We start from the raw sequence: 23,085 nt of genomic DNA on the forward strand, positions 1-23,085 counted from the left end.
AAATGTGCTGAGTGCACCACAGTTAGCCATGACTAGCTGCAGTGCCGACTAGAGTGCCAAAGTGCCAGTGTAATTCTGACTACAACGTCCTGCAACCCATTTCGACGTCGAACAAAAGCTGGTGCTTTTCCTATGGAAAAAACAGGAAATACGAAAAATATAAAATAAAAGCCAGTGAATGCCTCGAATAAACATCAGGGAAAAAGAATTAAATAAAGTGAAAAGCGTTGGCTGCTCCAGCAGCAGTGATGTATGCAAAAAGCCATCAATGATGCATCAGCACAAATGCCCAGCGAGTGCCCCACAGCCAAGCGGCAGTCAGGCAGACTGTCAATGCAAGTGCTGGCAGACAGGCGGCCCCCCGAAACACTGACTCGCGAGGACATATACGTACGCCTGACTGGTCACACAAATAAGTGACAGGCGACGGGTTGTTGCTGCCTCACACGGTTCAATGGTACGTATGCATGTATATACACGGCTATGGTGGGGTATTTACATCAAACTGTCTGGACGTTGCAGCTAATGCTTTTTGGCTGTTGATGGCGCGCCAAGCGACCGAGCAGCCGAATAACGAAACAGCACGACAAGCTGAGTTGCTGTAGCCACTTTGGCACTCTTAGTTGCAACCGCAGTGGCATCGGTGGGAACGTTGCGACATTGGGAAGCCATTGACGCCGAGCTCTATAAATGGTACCTAAGAAGCTGCTCTCATACATTCTGGCAGCCATTTCGGCGTTGTGCCGCCATCAGTAGCGGTCTAAATATTTTGATACTAACAAAGAAGTAAAAAAAAAACAGTAATGAAAGGCTAAGTTCGGCTGTAACCGAACATTTCATACTCTCGCAATTTAGTGATATAATTTTATTAAGATAACACACAATTTGACCCATATATTCGTCCAATAGAATAATGAAAACCATCATATATAGTATATGAGGGCTGAGATAATTCTTGAACCGTTACGCACTTTTAGTAATTTTTGCCCGAACCTTTGTATAGAAAGTAGGTGTGGTTATTATCCGATTATATCAATTTTAATCGTGTGTAATGGGGTCCGTAAAGGAAACGAATGCAGGAAGTTTTATTTTATATAGCTTTATTGGTTTCCCAGATATTCACAAACAACTTATTTAGGGGTAGGGCTACGCCTTCTTTTTAGAAATAATTACATGAAGATATGCTTCTTCATAGTGCGATCCTTTATACAAAATTTTACTAGTATAGATTTATTTATGGCATAGTTATGATACTTTATAGCTTTTCGGGTTCATGGCAATGGTCCAATTTCGCCCATTTTCACTAGCAACCCTTCTACGGTCTCAAGTGACATGTTTACCAAGTATCGACTCAAAGTTTTGTGGTGCTCCACACTGAAGTTCTGTTCTTCTCTGCCGGGTTACTGGGACCGAAATTGAGGCAACCGGAACCGGAAAATATGTTAGCCGAACCGGATGTGCGGAAACCGAATAATATATTACTGGGACCGGAAATTGGGTGACCGGATATGAACATCCGGAACCGGAAATATGACAGCTAGAAACAGATATGGGATATGAGGTTGCCTGAACCTGAAGAGGCAACGGGAATGGGGTGGTCTCATATCCGAAATGGGTGTACATTCGGAACCGGAAATGATATTACCGGAACCGGATCTGGAAACTTGGACCAGAAATGAGGTGACCGGATATGGCATCCGAAAAATGAAACATCCGGATGAGAATAAGGACGTCAAAATTACGGAAGTGGAAATTGGACAAAAAACGTCACTTCTCCAGGAAGTGCTTAGTGACGGAAGCAGCATCAGCTTCAGGACTTAACATAATATGTTTCCTGTTCTTGGAATACTTTCGTTTGTATCATATCCGTTCCGTTGTGAGATTTCCGTTTCCTGTAATCAAAAAGAAATTCTAGTCTATAACTTCCTCAAACTTTATTTAATAATATTCTACTTTATTTTCCAATATTAAGTTTTAATTTAAGCACCAAAATTTAGAATTACATACATAAGTATGGAAGTGCACAGAGCTAAGTGATATTTGAACAGCATCGCATAATCGAACTAACCTGTGGGGGCTTATTTGAGAACATTCAATTTATTGAGGCTGCAAGACTCCAACACATACATACATAAGCAAATCAGTATATGCAAGAATGTATGAATGAAAAATGAAATAGAACAGTCAACACAAAAAGTCGGACAACATAGACAGAAAGACTGATGATGGAGGGTATTTAGGTATTGAGGTCATAAACTGTGGGCGGTCGGTGAGTGTCCACATTGGACACACAAGTCTATTCAAACGGCAATATGATCCCTGATTTAAAATCGAATGCTTTATCAGCGATGTAAGACGAGGCGAGGATGCACACAGGTGAAGGGAGCAGAATAAATGTGGCAATGCGTGCGTCAGTTTCTGTGTTTCAGGAAATGGGATAGACTTCGCATCAAATGTGTAATGACAAATTGTTACATGACACAGAGGGAAAGCTGTCAAGCTATCGTCGTGACATCTGGCAGTGGTTAGTATTAGTGGTGTGTTGGTAAGACAGCTCAATACTTGTTTTAAATACACTGAAAATAGGGATTTTAAAGAAGTTTTTACATTAATGTACTTATAATAAATATATAGACATAGACATAGACATAGACATAGAGACATAGACATAGAGACATAGACATAGAGACATAGACATAGACATAGCCATAGACATAGCCATAGACATAGACATAGACATAGACATAGACATAGACATAGACATAGACATAGACATAGACATAGACATAGACATAGACATAGACATAGACATAGACATAGACATAGACATAGACATAGACATAGACATAGACATAGACATAGACATAGACATAGACATAGACATAGACATAGACATAGACATAGACATAGACATAGACATAGACATAGACATAGACATAGACATAGACATAGACATAGACATAGACATAGACATAAACATAGACATAGACATAGACATAGACATAGACATAGACATAGACATAGACATAGACATAGACATAGACATAGACATAGATACAGACATAGACATAGACATAGACATAGAGACATAGACATAGACATAGAGACATAGAGACATAGACATAGACATAGAAAATTAATAATTCATATATAAAAGATAACTAAAATATAAAATCAAAATAAACTTAAAATATCAATAATTTGGCAATACAATACCCAAAAATAAACATAAAATAAATAAATGGTTGACGATTAGTGAAACCAAGATGTTATATACGATGTACCAACTAATTTACTTGCAGATTGCTCAACGGCTTCATAAAATTTCTTCAAATTACTTCAAAACCATCAATTTCACTTAAATCTACTTCATTGCCAAGCCAGCTCACACTTGTTTTACTCTCTGACGTTTTTGCTTGCAATTTCCTTCGATGAACTTCAAGCGCCAATTTAATCTCACGCACATAAATTTGCAAATCCTTTTTTCTTCGAGAGTATGCTTTCGCTTTACAGCTCTTTTCCTTGTGCTTATCTACGGCGATTTGCTAATGCGCACCACCACACTTACATATATAATATACATATATCAAACACCCAGTACTTGTAAATATGTACAAATGTACGAGTGATTGTGTATTTCGCTCTCGTGTTGCGCCCGCTTTAAAGTAATAAATTCCAATTTTATTTAGTCAGTGAAGCAGCAAAGCACCCTTGTCATCATTGTCGGAAGTCGGCGAGCTGCGCTGCCGCCACAACTAAGTCGGCGGCAATGGAGGCGACTGCTGCTGCGGGGGCTTATTCATCAGATAATGCGAGCGCTTCACATCTTCAGCATCCTGTTCGTTCGACTTATTTTATTGCCATGTTCAGCGTATTTTCTTCAAACTTCGTTTATCAGCGTCAGCGTCTCCCTTGCGTTCCAAAAAATTTTCCGCATTCTGATTTTATCTTCGTGCTCGGTATATGCGAGTCTGCTTCAGCATTTTTGTGCACATAACTGTTTATGCTTTGTTGCGTGTGTGTGGTTGGATGTGAACATTTGGAGCTGTTGCTGTTGCTGTTGGTTGCTTTGAAAAATATGCTATTAAAAATAAAATCCACTTGAATTGACTTTTCGTTTCGCTCTGTTTAACTCATCGGCATCATTTTAGCTATTCTCTTACAACAAGCATGTAGGGATATGTCCGTACTTTGGTACTTATAGTATGCATACATGTATGGTATATGGTATGCCGTGGCGTATACGTGACATGCCAATTTGATGAGTAAAATTTTATTTTCGTTCTTGATTTTCGGACTTTGCTGGCCGTAATTTTTAATAATAAAAGTACAATAAATAATTTTACTTAAATGGAGAATTTAATATTTGTGTGCTTGTCTTATGATTTTAATAAAACTTTGTCAACTTATTGTTTGTAGCTAGGAAAATAGAAAAAGCCAATGTTTTGAGCGCTGGTATCCTAAAAGATGACTACTACTCAGGGAATTCGTGAGGGACATAGCTAAGAGTCATAACTGGTCTATTTGGGGCCTGTTGGTCCACCTGAATAACCTAACCTAACATTGGCATCTCGTGACATCGCCCAGGAGATGGGAGTTAGTCACCAAACCATTTCAAACCATCTGCATAAGGCTTGATACACAAAACAGCTTGTCGTTTGGGTACCGCATGATTTGACGCACAAAAACCTTCTGGACCGAAATAACGCCTGCGATATGCTACTAAAACGGAACGAACTCGTCCCATTTTTGAAGCGGATGGTGACTGACGAAAGCTGGAGCACATACGACAATATCAATCGAGAACAGTGGTGGACGAATTCCGGTGAATCGTCCCAAACAGTGGCCAAGCCGGGATTGACTGCCAGGCAGGTTTTGCCGTGTGTTTGGTGGGTTTGGAAGGAATCATCCACTATGAGCTGCTCCCATATGGCCAGACTCTTAATTCTACCATTTACTGCGAACAACTGGACCGCTTGAAGCAGGCGATGGACCAGAAGCGTCCAGAATTGGCCAACAGCAAGGGTGTAGTGTTCCACCTGGACAACGCCAGACCACACACTACGTTGATGACTCGTTAGAAGCTTCGAGAGCTCGGATGGGAGGTTTTATCGCATCCGCCATATAGCTCGGACATGGCGCCAAATGATTACCATCTGTTCCTGTCCATGGCGAACGCCGTTGGTGGTGTAAAGTAGAACTCAAAAGAGACTTGTGAAAAGTGACTGTCCGAGTCCTTCGCAAATACGATCACTGTAACACTTTTTATTAAGCATTAAATAAAGGGCAAAAAAGCGGATATTTGACAACCTAATATAACGAAAGCCTTTCAACCGTTCCGTGAATTATCAGAAATGCAAAACATTTAAAGTGTTTAAAAATTTTGAAGAAACAACCCTTGAATATCATACGCAAAGAAACACGGCTTCAATTTGCGAAAGAGTACTTGAATTTGAGTCCATTCTGACAGTTTTCAGTTTTGGCGTTCAGTTGTTTTTACTGAAGAAACACGTTTTAATTTAGATGGAACCGATGGCTTAGATTACCACTTCCATGATTTACGCAAAGAAAAAGAAGTGTGTTTAAGCCATCATAACAATTGGGTAGTGTCATCACGATTTATGGGCAATTTATTGCTAATTTTATTGATCACAAAATTAACGCTGAGCGCTTCAGAACAATATTCTAGTAAATTTTTTTTATTATTAAAGTACTCTTCATACCCATCACATGAACATTTCAACAAGACTATGTTCCGATTCATAACGCTCTATTAATTAAGTCACTTATATCGAGTCAAACATTAATATCATATCTTGGCCACCAAGCCTCCAGATATTAACGTAATTGCACCGTTTGGGGTATCGGTCTACTTTTATAGCGTCCCTTTTAAAAACCCCTTTATTAAGTGATTACAAACGAAGGAAGCGGTACACATTACCGAAATTTTTTTTTTATTTTATACTAATAAGCCTAATATTTATACTTACTAAAAATAAAAGTTAAAAAAGTGCATGTTTTCTTCCAAAAAATTAAAAACTTAAAGTGTGTCTATTCTAGGGACCAAGAAATATGATTCAAACACCAAATATATTTTTTTTTAAACAATAACAAACCGGAAAATAAAATGTTGATGTCATTATATAAATTTCAAAATTTCCACCCAATTTTTAATGTGCGAATATTCGAGCCTAATTTCTGCCATCAATTTCTGTACTACTCTTTCGCTTTTGACTCGTAGACTTCCATTACTCCCACTCCAAATTGAAAATTACTTTAGCTTTACAAATTCCTTTGGGCCCTGAAGCACAATAACAAAGAGAATTGCACTCAAGGCTTTTATCCATGAAAGCTTCATTGCCTTCTTAGACGCTACTCTTCTCACTGTCAACAGACACACAAAAATCCACATCCACCACTTGTGTGCGCAGACTTTGCTCTCCCCTCCCTTCCCTACATATATGCTATGCGCTCTTGTAGCGCAAAGACGCTGAGTACAAAGCCCTTCTTAAAAAGTTTCGTATAGTGGACGCAGATAAATGAGTCAAGTTGCTGCTCGAAGCTTCTTTCTTCTTTACCTACTAACTTTTTAACAGTCATTGTTTTCTTCGCAATGCCAAATTTGTTTTTCTTCGTTTTTGTTATTGTATTGTCGGGTATACCGTTAGATTTGATATTGCCGCAACTGAATATTTTCTTTGTACCCTTCTCGTGTTATTACTCTTACCGAATTGCTCGACAACTAAGATTGTGTATGAATGTAAGTAAAGACGCGATAAAAAACAAAAAACAAAAGTTTATTCTGCGAGAAAACGCAGAAATCACAGACGAAGCAAGTAAAGAAAAAATCTGCAAACGGAAAGTAAAAAAAATCATAAAACGCTTCCGTAGCTGACCCTGGCTAAACTGAAGAAGTGTGACACGAAATATCTACAGCTCAACGACACAATGACGGAAGCTCTCAACACTCGAGGCGTATGCACAGGTTATAACTGCAGACGTCTGTTTTGTAGTTCTTCTATTTCTTCGCTTTTTTTTCGTTGGAATGACGAACAGAATGTTGATGCTGCCTAAGTATGCCAAGGATGCAAAGATGCTCGAAGACGACCATGCTCGACGCTCCTGTTTACAAATATCCACCAAAACAACATGACAATTAGAACAATAACAACAACGACGGCAAATTAAGGTGACTAAAGGCACACTCAAAGTTAAATTTGTGGACAAGGAAGGATGCCAAAAAGTTTTTCTCTTTAAAGCAAACGAAAACTGCCAAAAAGGTCCGACGTCCCCAAAGTATGCTAAATATAACCAATTAAGTTAACTTTTTTTTGCAGTGAAACTGACGCAGTCTAAATATTTATAAATGAAATTACGCACTTAAGCTTAAAATTAGTTGGTTTATCCAATGCATGTTTGTAGCTTATCGGTCAGACCTATTATATGTTCTTTTGGACGTAGTTAATTCCAATTTTCGTCACCACCACTTCTTCTTTACTGGCGTAGACACCGTTTCCGCGATTATAGCCGAGTTAAGAACATCGCGCCATTTTTTCTTTTTGCTGTTTAGCGCCAATTGGTAATACAAAGTGTAGCCAGGTCTTTCTTCACTTGGTCTTTCCAACGAAGTAGAGGTCTTCCTCTTCCTCTGTTTCCTCCGACGGGTACTGCGTCGTATACTCTCAGAGCTGGGGTGATTTCGTACATTCAAACAACATGACCTTGCCAGCGTAACCACTGTCTTTATATTCACTGACTATGCCAAGGTCGTCGAATAACTCATACAGTACTGCGGTATAACCCTTGCCAATATTCAAAGAACCATAATCCGCCGCAAAACCTTTCTCTTGAAAACTCTTAGGGGCGCCTCAACGGATGCTGACATCGTCCATGCTGAAGCACTATAAAGCAGAACGAGAAAAATGAGCGACTTGTAGAGTTCAGTTTTGGTTCGTCGAGAGAGGACTTTACTTTTCAATTGCCTAGTAAGTCGAAAGTAGGACCTGTTGGTATTGTTGATGCTGGTTCCAAGGTTTGCGGCTTCAAAATTATGACTCTCAACAGTGACGTGAATGCCAAGTCGCGAATGCGCTGCAGTTTGTTTGATGACAGCAGATATTTCGTCCTGTCGTCGTTCACGAACGGACCCATTCGCTTCGATTCCTTATCTAATCCGGAAGAAGAAGAACAAACAGCGAGGTTGTTGAGGACAACGATATCAATATCATCGACATACGCCAGAAGGTGTATACTCTCCCTTTAGCTCTGCAGCTCGTATTATTTTTTCCAGCAATAGATTAAAGAAGTCACATGATAGTAAGTCGCCCTGTCTGAAGCCTCATTTGGTATCGAACAGCTCGGAGAGTTCCTTCCTGATTCTGACGATGTTTTTTTTTTTTGGTATTCAGTTTACACTGCTGTATTAATTTAGCGGGGATACCAAATCCAGACATAGCGGCATAGAGTCAGTTCCTTTTCAAGCTATCGAAGGCAGCTTTAAAGGCGATGAAAAGGTGGTGTGTATCAATTCTTCTTTCTCGGGTCTTTTGATCCAGGCGGTTACTGATCACTTATTCTAACGGATAGTTATTCTAAAGTTTCTCATACAACTTGTAGGAACCTCAATTGTCGAATAGCATGAAGGCCAAATATATTGACTGTACATTTGATTTCTGAATTCCATATTATTCTTAAGTTACAAAGGATCAAACACACAGGCTTCTCTAACTTTGAAATTTTAACATGTATTATGTGATTACCTTAGCTAAATTTAATGAGCATCAACTCATACAACTCAATTCACACTTAACTGCTTCAACTAATTAAGCTGTTTCATAATTGCATTAGGAGCTACAGTTAAGACTCTTTATTTAGTGAAGTAGCCATGAGTTTAGATTCCACCAAATTCTTCAGTCAGTCAACGGTAAGCTTAGCAAGCAGTATAGAAGTATGGAAGTAAAGCTGGACATATTTCGAGGGTCGCTCGTAAGATAATATCTATTGAATGAAAGGAAAATCAATATGCGTTTTCAGCGTGTGCATATTTGAAGGTAAAACGATTAGGTGGCAAGAATAAAATAAACAACAATGGAATATAATGAAATTCCTAAGCAACAAATTAAATGTGGCAGGCGAATGCAAAGCACTTGACAGCACTGCACATTTCATGCAGCTTGCTACCCTCAGCGCTGACGCCGGCTGTTGCATTGCCATTGTGGCGCACAGCTGCTGCACGGAAGAACTGAGCGAGGATAAAATTGTGGTAAACGAGCTGTTGCAATATTGCGTAGTTGCATCATTGCCGTTGGCAGCTCGGCTACGCTCCGAGTGCGGTGGAATAAATATTTTGGTTTCTGCTTTATGGAAACTCACTGCAGGCTGTCACAACTGCCATAGGAGGCACCTGTGGTGCTTGTGCGTCGAGCAGTACGTCGAGGCGACGGACGGAAATGGAAACGAAGGAAAGCAGCTAAAAATGCAAATGCAAAATATGTTGCATGAAATTTAAGTTGCACGCACTAACTTACGTGTAAGTTATTCGGTTGACGGTCGTTACTAAAAGATGTGCCCCAAGTGTGTACGAGTATGTGCAGCGAAGACATGCCACATGCTGTTGCCTTCATACGCACGCAAATCATGTGGCAATAAATTACATCAAAAAATGCGAAATTAACAAAATTTCAACTTGTGTTGTGCGGAAATTACATAACGCAACACATTTGCCAAAGCTTAAGTACTCAAGTTTACAATGTTCGCCTCCACTTCGTCGTAAATATACAGATTTATTTGCCGCACGTCAGCTGAAATTAACTACTGTCATGTCGTTAAAATCGAAATTTAAAAAGTTATTTCCACAAATTTTCAAAATTTATGAATATTTAATGATGCTTCAAAATACAACATTTGTGGAGTATTGAAATCCACTCGGTTTATTTGAAAATGCTTACTCATAGGCACATATGTATGTATTATGTTTGGTGACATGTGCTTTCGGCACATTTAGCTCCATTTCCGTTTAAGACCCACTGCCTTTTAAAAAAGGAAATCCCAGATATGCCTCTCTAAATCAAGTCTAACAATAAACTCTCGCTCTCACTAACATTTTATACTCTCGCTATTTATTCATTTTATTGTATTAAGAGAATACACAATTTGACCCATATATTCGGCATAAAGTCCACTAGAATAACGAAAATTATTATAAAGGGTTTATCCACACCGATAAGGACAGCAAATATTTTTCTCCGCTCTGTCGACGTTTCTCTTCTCTAAGGTTGAAAAGTTATACGATCCAACAACTAGTCGAAATTATTAAAACTTACTACAGAAATTCGGAATCAGTGGCCTCAACTTTAAGAGCGCTACGTCCTCCGTAGCGATGAGGCTAATTTCTGGCTGAATGGCTTCGTCAATAATCAAGACATGCGTTATTAGTCAGGCAGAAATCTACATGTACTCCATGAGTCACCATTCCATCTCGAAAAAAATACGGTTTGGTGCGGTTTATGGACCGACGGCATCATTGTGCCGTACTTCTTCCGTGATGATCAAGACCGGCACGTTACTGTGAATGGGAATCGGCCCCGTACACCGATAACCGAATATTTTTGGCCCGAATTGGATGACGCCGTTAGTCTATTTCCTGTGGGGCTACGTCAAGTTTATGGTCTATACCAAGAAGCCAGCGACAATTGATGAACTTCGTACGAATATCGAACTTGAGAATGCAACAGTATCGGCCGATTTATGTTTGAAATCCGTACTTTCATAGGAATAAAAAAATTTATATCTATCCATAGAGCGATTTCACCTATTTTAACGACCGAGCTACATTATATTCAAGATAATACATTCACTTCATTTTCCTAAAGTCCACCGGTAGTTTGAAAATACGTATATGAGGTATAGAGGTCTAGAGGAAGTACTGATCTGATTTTGCCCATTTTTGGCACAGAGGCACACTATTAGCAGGAACACATCTCCTTTGAATTTCATTAGAATTTTGAGATATTTACCCATATTATTAATAAAAAAATTTGCCATGAGCTTTGGGGTTCTCATGTTTGATATATGGGACCTGAGAAAGTTACAGTCCGCTCATCATAGCACAGGGAAAAATATAAAATATTCGTATCGAAAATGGAATAGATGATACGAGTTGAAACTTTGGAATATTACAGACAGAAAAGGTACAGTTGGCTTTTTTTCACATATTTCAGAGCTGCTGTGAAACCTAAACTAACAGATTATTTATATTTTTAGTGTTTTTTTATCAAGATTTCTTAATTAGCTAAATATTTCCACAAACTTATTTGATAAGTATATATTTTGAGGAGGTTCCTTTTTCATTTACAACATTAAATTTATATTTTATACAACAAAACGACACATTACCGGATAATATGTATACACATTCCCACATACATATACTATTTCGTATATATTTGTGCACCCACACGATCGCTCAAAGGCACAAATCAGCGTCGACAAATCTCATCTAAAGTCTTTCGTTTCCACAACTGCATCTGCTTGACGGCCAATGAGAGTTCCAACAAATTGACGCGTTCTTCATTCTCGGTCAGGGACTTACGTAGATGTCGCATCACACGATTCATACGACGATCGCGCGCCGTATACACATAGCCAGCGTTACGTGCTGCCTCAATATAACAGTACTTATCGTTGAGTGGCATGCGAGACCAAACCGCACCAGCTTCTGTGGCGGTCATCCAAGCCGGCGATCGGCGATTGCACACGCGTCGATATTCGCTTAGAAAATGCATGAATGCATTTCGGCTGTACGAGGATTTGGCCGCTGTCGACGATGTCGCTGTCTGTTTGGGCGTGTTTACGCAACAGGTTTTAACCATTTCTCACTTCGCGAGTCTGAGTGTTGACCTTTGACACAACAATACTCAAATCGCTCAATATCGCTAAAAATTTTTAATTAAACTGGCAAACTGTAAATACAAATGTTTTTTTTTATTTGATTTATGTTTTCATTTATTATTTTATATAAAGAATATTTATTGACAGATAATTGATGTTGAAAAGCAAACGATTTGAGATTTAAAATCTTGGAATTTCCTTAAGTTTAACATAAGAAACGCTTTGTTTCGACTTTCCGGGGTTTTTGTAAAATTTCTCTGGACTGAATTCTAGGATATCTTATCATCACTACAATCGGGGGTCGGTTTGGGCCACGTCCATAAGCCTTTGCCAGTCGTCTCTGCATTGCGCACGACTAAGCCAGTTGGTGATTTTAAGCTTCGCCAGATCCCCATCCACTTGATCCATCCACCTGATTTTCGGTCGTTCTTTTCTTCGTAAATTTTTCGCGCTGGAGTGTTTTCTTCCATTCGGACGATATGCCCAAGATAGACAAAGTCTTTTACTGCTTCGAAGTTATAACTGCCAACAGTGACGTGGTCTCTTAACCGTTGAGATCCTTCGCATGATGACGGGAGGTACTTCATTTTGCTCTCTTTCACTACTAGACCCATTTGCTTCGCTTCTTTTTCCAGACTTGAAAATGCTACACACACAGCCTTGTTGTTGCAGTCGACAATGTCGACATCATCGGCATAGGCCAATAACTGGTGACTCTTGAAGAAGATTCTGCCCGTACGATTAAGATCTGCAGCGCGAATTATCATCTCCAGCATTAGGTTAAAGAAATCGCTCGTTAAGGTATCGCCTGAAACCACGTTTGATATCGAACGGCTCGGAGAGGTCATTCCCTTTTCTGACGGAGGTGGTGGTAGCGCTCAACGTCATTTTACATGTCCGCATTTTATTGGTATCCCAAAATCAGACATGTCGAAATCGACAAGAAGATGATGCGTGTCGGTCTGTTTTTCTTGGGTCTCTTCCAGGAGCTGGCATATGCGAAATATTTGATCAATGGGTGATTTACCGGCTCGGAAGCCACACTGATAAGGTCCAATCAGTTTGTTGACGATGGGCTTCAGTCTTTCAGATAGTAACATAGTCATAGCATTTTCTCGAAATGTTGATCAGGTTCATTTCTTGATAGGTGTGAAATAAAAAGGTCGCCTGAATTTAAAGGATATCGAAATGAATATTTTTTGTAGAACTCTCTACTCGTTTCAGGTTCAGTATATTCTGTTAAAATTTCGCAAAAAGAGTCATTCATTGAGCTTCAAGTTTCTAGTAAAACTTATTAAACTCCACACTAAAATATTATGGAATGCTAGACATCTGTAAGGAGATCACATAAATGCATGTTGGTGTTATAAGTCCATACATACACACATACACAAATAATATTTGCTGCAAGTTTATGATCCGATGCCATCGCCTAATGTGCTCAATTGACACGTTGACATTCGACGACTGCCAAGCGGCAGACATCGGTGCAAGTCCGTATGGTACGCCAGCGCCAGAGGAGCGTACGTCAGGCAACAGCAGCTGATTGAAGTTAGTGGCGTCGTTCACACAGCCTTCTTTGGACTAACAGGGACTGACACACATTGACGGTTGTTTGATGGATGCGTGTACGTGTCGTCATAACGATGCCACCGTTGTCGCCATGCCGCTGCTAATACCGTTACCAACACTGTCAGCGCGGCCACTGTTGCTATTTTATTCACGCAGCAGCACGTCGCGACCAGTGTGTCAGATGTAAGTGAAATTTAGATACGCTCCTTGTGATATTGAATTTGCCCCATATTTGTTGTTGCTATTTAGCTATACTCGCATGTGCATATGTATATATGCATAAGAGCGCGTGCGTACGTGTACATAAAATATGGAATTTCCTTCTTGTTACGTGTATATCAGAAAATGTCTGTGCTTTTGCTCATCCGCTCTTTTTCCTTTGAAGTGCATATACACAGGCTCATGTGCCGTTATGTGGTAGTTATATTCATTTGTAAGCATCTTGTGCGGCGCCATCAAAGTCAAATGACAGTGACGGCGGAATTTATGACATCGAATGTGTCCATCAACAACCACCCAATTTTCCACCCAACCAACAACAACAAACTATACTTTTACATACATATGTGCGACCATATGTTGGAGTCCCGTTATTGCATGTAATGTATTGTAATTTTATAATTTGTATGCGTCTCGCGTCTTCGTTCCTAATACGCACACAGGCATAAGCGTATTCCTTTTAACACATTTGCCTTAAGTGAAATTGATTTTTTTCTCACAGCATTATAACAATATAATTATTTTACACTTAAACGATGGCATTTTTCAATCGCATATGCAACACTCACCGGCCATGACAAGAATTCATAAAATGACACAAAGTGGATATGCTTGGTATTTGTATATAAGTGTTTCAAAAGGAACGCTTCAAAAGTAGACCGACAGCAAATGACGCCATATTCTTTCCCGCTCTTTTGACATTTCTCTTCAGTACGGTTTGACATTTTATCATGGAAAGATATACGATTCAACAACGAGTTGAAATTATTAAAATTTACAACCGAAATTCGGAGTCAGTGGCCTCAACTTTAAGAGCGCTACGTCGTTATAATCGTCTGGTCAGATCAACAATTGAGCGTCTAGAGGAAAAATTTGAATCCACAGGCACAGTACAAAATGTTTCCGGGTCAGTGAGATAAAGAAGTGCCCGTTGTGTCGAAAACATTGCTGTCGCTGGCGCATCAATTGAGGAAGACCCAAATCCGTCTCTTACACATCGTTCTCAAGCGTTGAGCATATCTGTGACGACGTTATGGAACGATGAAAAAACCTTGGCCTACATTCTTACAAAATCAAATTCACGCGAGAACTGTAGCCACTTGACCACCAGAAACGCCGTATGTTCATGGATTGGTCGGGCAGCAATCCACAAGTACACCATGAGTCACCATTACATCCAGAAATTAGTACGGTTTGTTGTGGTTTATGGGCCAGCGGCGTCATTGGGCCGTGCTTCCTTCGTGATGATCAAGACCGGCTCTTTACTGTGAATGTGAATCACCACCGCTCAATGATAACCGGATATTTTTGGCGCCACAAGTCACACAGCAAATGTCACAATCGATTTATTGAAACCCAAGTTTGGTGAACCTGTTATCTCACGAAATGGTCGATGCTTATATTTGAAAGAAAAATCATAGAGTGAATCCTAAGAGCTCCGTGCTGCTGTATAAATTGACTCCGTCAAGCATTGAAGCATATCGGTACAAAAGTGCATAATCTCTTATTGGCAGGACGCTCTGAATTAATTTTTAACATTATGCCAATTATGCCCGCTATCTAATTCAGTTGCATTGCGGCGACGGTCGCTATCAGCCTCAAGGAGGCTAGCTACATTAGGGTTCTTAAACAGCGAAATTCTGAAGCCCTCCGTCACTTCGATCGTAGCCGTAACAACTTGAATCACTGTACCGCGAAGTCGACTATCAATGTTATCTTCTATGCGCACGAAGGCAATGGAGAAGAGGCGCAGTAATATTTTTATAGATTAATGGAAATAGGGGAAGAAGCTGGGAGCGGTCTCACTCTATTAGTTCTAACTTTAGGCTATCCGACCATTGTACTGTTTTTAAAGCAGAGTTACGGCTCCGAAGTGCCGCCTCTTTCACACCGACAGCGAAACTAAAATACTAGCTTTGAGCTTTTTAATGGAATTGCCGGGTGCCGCAAAGTGTAAAAATAGCTGCAAACTGGGTCCATTCTCTTTTGAACAAGGAAATGTCGTGTGTAACTACGGAATTTTAGTATTTTCTTCAGATGTGATTAGCAAATAATATAAAAATAATTTTAAAGCAAAAATTTCGAATGAAATAAACCATTGTGAAAAATATTTCAGATTCATTATTAGCAGCCTTAAAGTCCTTAGGTAATAATATTAAAATATAAACTGAGACTGAGATAAAAAATAATGAGACTTCCACACAACCCAGGGAATGACAACTTTTCCTCGATAATTACTTCTAATTAATTCTCATATTAGGTTAGGTTAGGTTAAGGGGTTGATCTCCGGAAATGCAGAGAATCTCACTAAGACAGATTCGACTGTCCATTGTGACACCCGTAAAAACTCCTAACGGATCACTAAGACCCTTATGTTGCGACGAAGCGCTTGGAACTAATGTCGATTCCAGTCACTTCGCTGGGTTCGCAGAAAAAATGCCTACCGAGAGAAGATTTAACCTAAGTCTGGCGAATGCATATATGATGTAAAAGCTTTTAAATAATCAACAATTATTAAATTTTGATCCAAAACTTTGACAAATTTCTATTTGTATAAATTTTTATTAGAAATTCGACTCTATCAGACTATAAAAAATATTTTTCTGATAAAATAATGTTTTTTTTTTCGTTATTGTCTAAGGATACTTGATCGTCATATACATATGTATGTTAATAAAAAGGCACATCTTAAAATCCTAAAATATAATGTAGTTGTGACCTATGGATGCAGGTATAAACGACAATGATTTTCAATATATTTTTACCATTTGCATAATATAATTGCTTCAATCTTTAGCATTTAACAGCATTTATAGAACTATTACTACACACTTTTAAGTAGAATGCTCATTTTAAAAGTTCTCTAAATAAGAAAAAATATTCTCACTTCCTCCTAGTAATTCACTCGTTACTATTTTTTACATGGTACACAATGGGTGGCAAATGCGGCAGTCATTTTTATGCAAATCTCTTATTCATGGCGCCATAAAAATTCTAATATGCCACACGCTTGCAGCAAAGCACTTTGACTTGCGTACTTCGTACTTCGGCAAATTCAATTAAATGCTTCGAGTAATCTTAGCATGAGGCGTTGTGTGGCATATTACTTTCAGGCGCCTAAATGCAGGCTACATTTACCAAAGAACAAGGGCATTAAGTGAAGAAAGCACGAGAAATTCCTTTTGTAACTTTCATATTTTGATAGCTGCTAAATGAAGCTTTCATTGTATGTATGTATTTCTATGCGAGTATGGCTGCATTAAAGCTCCCAGAGAGATATGTAAATAAAGTACTTGTAAAAGAAACCTGCCAGCGCGCATAAAAAACACATGAAAAGAAAATTTTTGGTTAAATTCACTTCTTGATTTTGTTTTTATGCGCTTTATTTATGTGCGCCTAGACTTTATTTCTGCAAATAAATCTCATTTAAGCACACAACATGCTTACCATTACATTTAAAGGGCGGGCTCATAAATCATGGCATATATGTACAAATTCGGCAGTCATATATTTGTACGCGAGGAGTCATATATTTCTATAAAAGTTTTATTCTCGCCATTTCATTATCAATTTCCCTGCATTCGTCAATATTAAATTCTGTTTTCATTTCACCACATTTTATTTTCATTTGCTGCATTCGTCTCAACTGAATTAACTTGGCTTTGATTTGTCTAAATCTACGCTTCAAGTAGAAATCTCTTAGCATTCACGTCTTAAGCCGCAGCTGCCACCATTTTTAGACCTACATAAACAACACCCAGCCACGGCAGCCACGACCATTTCCGTCTTCCGCTCATCCGTTTCGACAATTTGTCCTTGTGCTTGCACCTCAGGCGCTTCCGTTAGCAGCTGCTTTGACTCCGTATGCCGCCTCCACTCGCCTTCCAATATTTTCGCTTGTGTCCCATCTTTTCGTATTTCGCTGTTAACATTCCACAGGCATTTCGCACATAAAAAGTCGTTCGACGAATGCGAAACGAACGGCAACAAAACTGCGGCAGCAACATCGATAGCCGCAACACAAATACGAATCAATGACAATTGGAATGTGCACACACATGGCTTCCACACACACCTCCCGCCATCCTGCCAACGAGTAGCACAATTTTCGCCGATTTTTTCCGTGCAACAACAATGGATGCCGTTGGCGGTGGAAAATTACAAAAAGAATCAACAAGAATTGGCGCAATTGGAAAAATTGGCAGCTCGTGAAATTGGCGCGAAAAATTCGAAACATCTAGAAAGGCATTAAAAATAATTGCAACGCTGGGATTGCCGCAATGCGAATTAGAGAGGCACGTAGTGTGCAAACTGAGTCTGACTACAGCATGACTACAGCACAACTATTGAACTGCTCTAAGTTGTGAGTTTGATCCGAAAAACATTGGAATGAAAGTCGTTATGTTGCGCTGACCCAAATTTCGATAGTTTCATTCATGGAACTCAGGTAACATTCTATAAAATTTTGTTTTATGGTGAGAACACATAAGTGAAGGGAATGTAGTTCCAATTAAGGGCGATAGTAGACTGACACCCTGTGTATAAAGCACTTCTTCTTCTTCTTTGTCTATTTTACTGTTACTCTCTTAATATCTCTCTCGCCTTGATTTCTGAAATTAGCAGAAATTTCAATACACAATATAACACTAAACCAAGGCTCGACAAAAGAGCACTAACAAATCTTCAGAAAACATTATTTCAGTAATGGCTTAAAACACTCGCCTATCGTTTGTACGAGTAGTATATACTCTTATATACTATATACTTATATATATAGTTTGGTTATTTTAAAATGAGTTAAAAATCCGCACTTCACTGCGTTCCAACTGCATTGCTGCTGATATGCTTGAATGTGTGGCCAATATTGCATTTCTACATTCCTTTGGGATTTCATTGCTCGCATTTGATTGAGTGGAAGCGAAAAAATCCGAATCGCAGTTCATTTAAAAAGAAAAATATTTTTTTTCTTCTATTTACAGTTCACTTATAAAATAAATTTTCTGTAGAAATTGTTTGAATAATAAAGTCAGAAATAAACACATGAGAGTTTGTATGGTTGTTCCTGATATGTAGTATATTCCATGCATAACTTCAAACTGAGCTTAAATGAATTTAAAATTAAAGAAATCATACCAGAGCCAACCAATAAGCTTTTTTTCGTCTTTTGAATTTCGTGACTATGTATAAAGCGCTACAGAGCACGTATCTGGCAATACTACGCATTTTTGAAAGGTCTTGACATAATCTACAAAACGAAACGCTATGAATGATTAGTTTGGATATTGCGTTCAACAGTTATAGACGTGTAAACACGGAGTTCACTAACGCCGAAATTCGTGATATTTTGAAGTTTTCCAACGTTAAAGGCAAATCCCCGAGAGAAACATTCCATGAAAGTAATGGTGTTTTGGGGGATGGTACTCTATCACTTCGAACTGTGGAGCAATGGTTTCGCAGATTCAGAGCGGATGAAAACGACACCATGGATAAGCCAGCCGGCGGAAGACCTGATCAAATCATGAAAAACATCGAGTTAGACTGGCATGTGGCATTTCCTTACATCGCCCAGGAGATGAGAGTTAGTCACCAAACCATTTTAAACCATCTGCAGAAGGCTGGATACACAAAAAACCTTGATGTTTGGGTGCCGCATGTTTTGACGCAAAAAAATCTTTTGGACCAAATCAACGCCTACGATATGCTGCTGAAACGGAACGAACTCGGCCCATTTTTCACAGCATCACATACGACAATATCAAATGAAAACAGTAGTGGTCGAAGGCCGGCGAATCGTCCCAAATAGTGGCCAAGCCGGGATTAAAGACCAGGAAGGTTTTGCTGTGTTCTTGGTGGGATTGGAAAAGAATCATCCACTATGAGCTGTTCTCATATGGCCAGTCGCTTAATTCTACCATCTACTGCGAAAAACTGAACCGCTTGAAGCAAGCGATCGACCAGAAGCGCCAGACCACACACTTCGTCCATTCATCCACCTTATAGCCCGGACATAGCGCCAAGTGATTACCACCTATTCCTGTCCATGGCGAACGCCCTTGATGGTGTAAAGTTGAACTGAAAAGAGGTTTCTGAAAAGTGGCTGTCCGAGTTCTTCGCAAATAAAGGGGTGGGCTTCTACGAGGGGTGTATTATGAAGTTGCCGTCTGGATGGAAACAGATTTGAACTAAATCCGATCACTGTAACACTGTTTATGAAGCATTGAATAAAGAGCAAAAAATCGTCTTCGACGTCCACTCTATTTATTGCTTTCAGTGGTAATATCGTCTGTACGAATTTACCAAACGAAGGGTTGCTTTGCCTGAAAAGAAGAACCTAGTTAAAATTATTGTTTCAGTTCGTATAGCTCCCTCTCTTGAAAACGACTATTTTATCTGTCTGGTATAGTATGTTTCATATTGTTTCTCGAGCATTTACAAAAGTTTGTGAAAATTTCAATATCCCAGCGTGTTCAGCACTGCAAAAAACATGTATGCAGTTCTCTGAGTTCATTTCTTATATGGAAAATATTATTACAATCCAGTCCTCTTCTGAAAGCAAAACACAATATATGTAAGTGTTCAAGTTAGCTTATGATCAAGTAATGGAATGATAGATATTATCAGATTCTTAGACCATGTTTCAGTTTTATGATAATTTTTTGACCATATTCAAGTATTCAACTACATATTTTACAATTTCGTGTAATCTATTCACGTGTTCTAATGAGTTCTGCCACTCCTCTGTATGGAATAACAACGAGTGTTTACTGCACGGCGCCTTTCCCATACCAAACCAAAGGTGCTTAGATGCTTAAATTTTCTACTTCAGTAATTTTAAAAATATACCTTAACAAGGCTTAAAGAGAATAAAGCAAACATGTTCTTATGAACATTTCGGTATGTGTTATACCCAGTCGAACCTTGTACAATGAGTTCTAGAATAAAATATTCACTCCTATTGTGTTGACTGGCAGTAGAATAGACGTCATTATATTTTGTAACTTGATTAACAAAATTAAAAAAAAAAAACTGAAAAATATCTGTCCACAAATAGGCGATTGAAAATCATTCACAGTCGATGGTTGAGCGAGTGATCGACCCTTACAATAGCACCGGTAGTCGATAATCGCTCAGTCGTCTTCTATTGCCAGTAGATTGTTTTAAGAGCATACATATGCATATTGATATGAAATTCCAACCGGGTCTTACCTCGTCGCGACTGCGGCCCATACGCTCACTTTAATAAGCTAATTTGTAGTCGCTATTCTGGCGCACCGCACAGCAGCACAGTTACAATCAATACACAAATGTGTGCACGCATATTTACTTCCAACTGCGTGAACAGCGCAAAATAATCCAAGTCTCCTTCAACAATAGCGCCAAGTTTTCTTTAACCCACATATGCCCTACCCCTTACCCCCTCGCTGGGGTTATCTTTAAACGTTTCTTTGGGATATGTGCTATGAATCGTATATGTTTACGAGTGTTTGTTCGGTGTGTGTTCGATACCGTTATCCTGACTGTTGCTATTTTCTTTACTTCAAGTTGTGTTTTTGATGTTCATTGTGTTGGCCTCCTTCACTCGGCTGGCTGGCTGGGTATTCATATTTAGGATTCATTTCGTGTGCTTCGCATATACGTTGTTGTTATCGAGTAAATTGGGCGCGTACAAACTTTTTCAAATATTTTTTTTTTTTTGTTCGTTAAACGCAACAAATGCATTGAACGTGCAGCGCATACAAAGCGACCAATTCCAACCACCCACGAAGACTTCACTTAGGTACTTTACATAAATATGTGAGTAGTGTGTACCTTGCTTCGTGTTAAAGCGGTTGCTCAGCTCCTTAACGTTTATGTGAAATTTTCTTCAAATTTTCTGATTTTCCATGTATATAGATAATTGCGCTTTCAACATGTGGGACAATTCCCCAAATATTATATTTACATTAATAGCCATCTTAAATAGAAGAAAGTAGAATTTTCAAATGCGTTTAAATCCCGAAATAAGCAGTGCTGCAAGACGGTAAGCTCAATGTGACTAATAGAGAGTAATACTAACTGGACTTGGAAATCTTTAGTGGTTAAACAACAGATAAACGTGTATACGAGGTCATTTGTAGACCATGAACATACAACATATTAGAGAGCTTTACCTTCTCTTGTAGATAAACTTTAACTACATACGTATAAACTCACGCTAATGCTACAACTTGAAAATAGGTAAACTTTAACGATAAGAACAACCAAATAATACATTTCGATGAATATCGGGACGTTTGGGTGGGGAGGCGTCGCTGGAGGAGACGCGCGGTGAGTCTCTGCACGGATGGGTCGATGATGGCGGAAAAGATAGGAGAGGGAGTTTACTGTCGTGAACTTCGCATCAACATTCGTTTCAGGCTTCCCGACTATTGCAGCGTTTTTCAAGCGGAAGTGGCTACTCTTAAGGCAGCGCCGGATATATTGCTTCGGAGCGCAGCAACATTTCGAGAGACGATCCACTCTGATAGTAGAGCGGCGATACTAGTCTTCAGTTCGCTAACAATGCGCTCAAAGCTGTTTAAGGAAGGCTTAGAGGAATGATCTGAATTTCCTATCCTCGGCGGAATCGCGGGAAATTGTAAGGCTGATGAGCTTGCAACATCAAGTACTACTGTCTCACTAATAGTAGCATTAAAACATATAGCGTCACAGTTGTCCTATTGCAGTTTACTAATGGACAGGTAGGACTCGGCTGTGCGAGGGAAGAGCTGGTCAGTCACTAGCACTAGCGAAGTCATCAGATCTTTCAACTCTATATTTGTCAAACCGGGTCAAAAATCTCATATTTCCCTCAACTTTTGCACATTTGACACTCAACACGTTGTGAATATAGTATAATTCAATTTTGTGGCTTTATTTAGACCTCCTTGGCATATACTTTAAGCTCCGACATATACGAGATAAAATATAATCGAAATTGTTAAAAAAAATGGCGAGTAACTTTTCAGCGCTACGTAATCATGGTGAAAATTGGAAATAGTAGAGCTCTGTATACGTAGATTACCACAGCATAATCGCAAAGGACTGAAAGGAAAACCAATGACAAACAAAAGGAATTATTCTTCTTTCTTCTTGACTGGCGTAGACACCGCTTACGCGGTTATAGCTGAGTCCACAACAGGGCGCCACGCATCTCTCCTTTTGGCAATTTGGAGCCAATTGGAGACAGGTAAATTGAAGACAGGTCCTTCTCCACCTAGTCCTTCCATCGGAGTGGAGGCCTCTCTCTTCCTCGGCTTCCACCAGCGGGTACTGCATCAAAAACTTTCAGAGCTGGAGCACTTTCGTCCATTCGAACAACATGACCTAGCCTTTTTATTCGCTGGACTATGTCTATGTCATCGAACACATACAGCTCATCATTCT

The 23,085-nt window shown here is 39.3% G+C and overlaps 2 protein-coding genes across 2 annotated transcripts in view; one reads left to right on the forward strand and one right to left on the reverse strand.

Annotated features, from left to right (window-relative positions):
- The window catches only part of LOC105216345 (uncharacterized), a 64,039-nt gene that overhangs the window by 11,731 nt on the left and 29,223 nt on the right, over positions 1 to 23,085 (forward strand). The gene's annotated exons all lie outside the window — the stretch shown is intronic.
- On the reverse strand, positions 11,309 to 12,033 carry LOC105216328 (uncharacterized). The gene has a single exon (XM_011190766.3). The coding sequence runs from the start codon at positions 11,868 to 11,870 to the stop codon at positions 11,478 to 11,480; it is 393 nt and encodes a 130-aa protein (XP_011189068.1). The 5' UTR covers positions 11,871 to 12,033; the 3' UTR covers positions 11,309 to 11,477.

Source organism: Zeugodacus cucurbitae, chromosome 6 (assembly GCF_028554725.1).
Source record: "Zeugodacus cucurbitae isolate PBARC_wt_2022May chromosome 6, idZeuCucr1.2, whole genome shotgun sequence".
NCBI classification, from domain to species: domain Eukaryota; kingdom Metazoa; phylum Arthropoda; class Insecta; order Diptera; family Tephritidae; genus Zeugodacus; species Zeugodacus cucurbitae.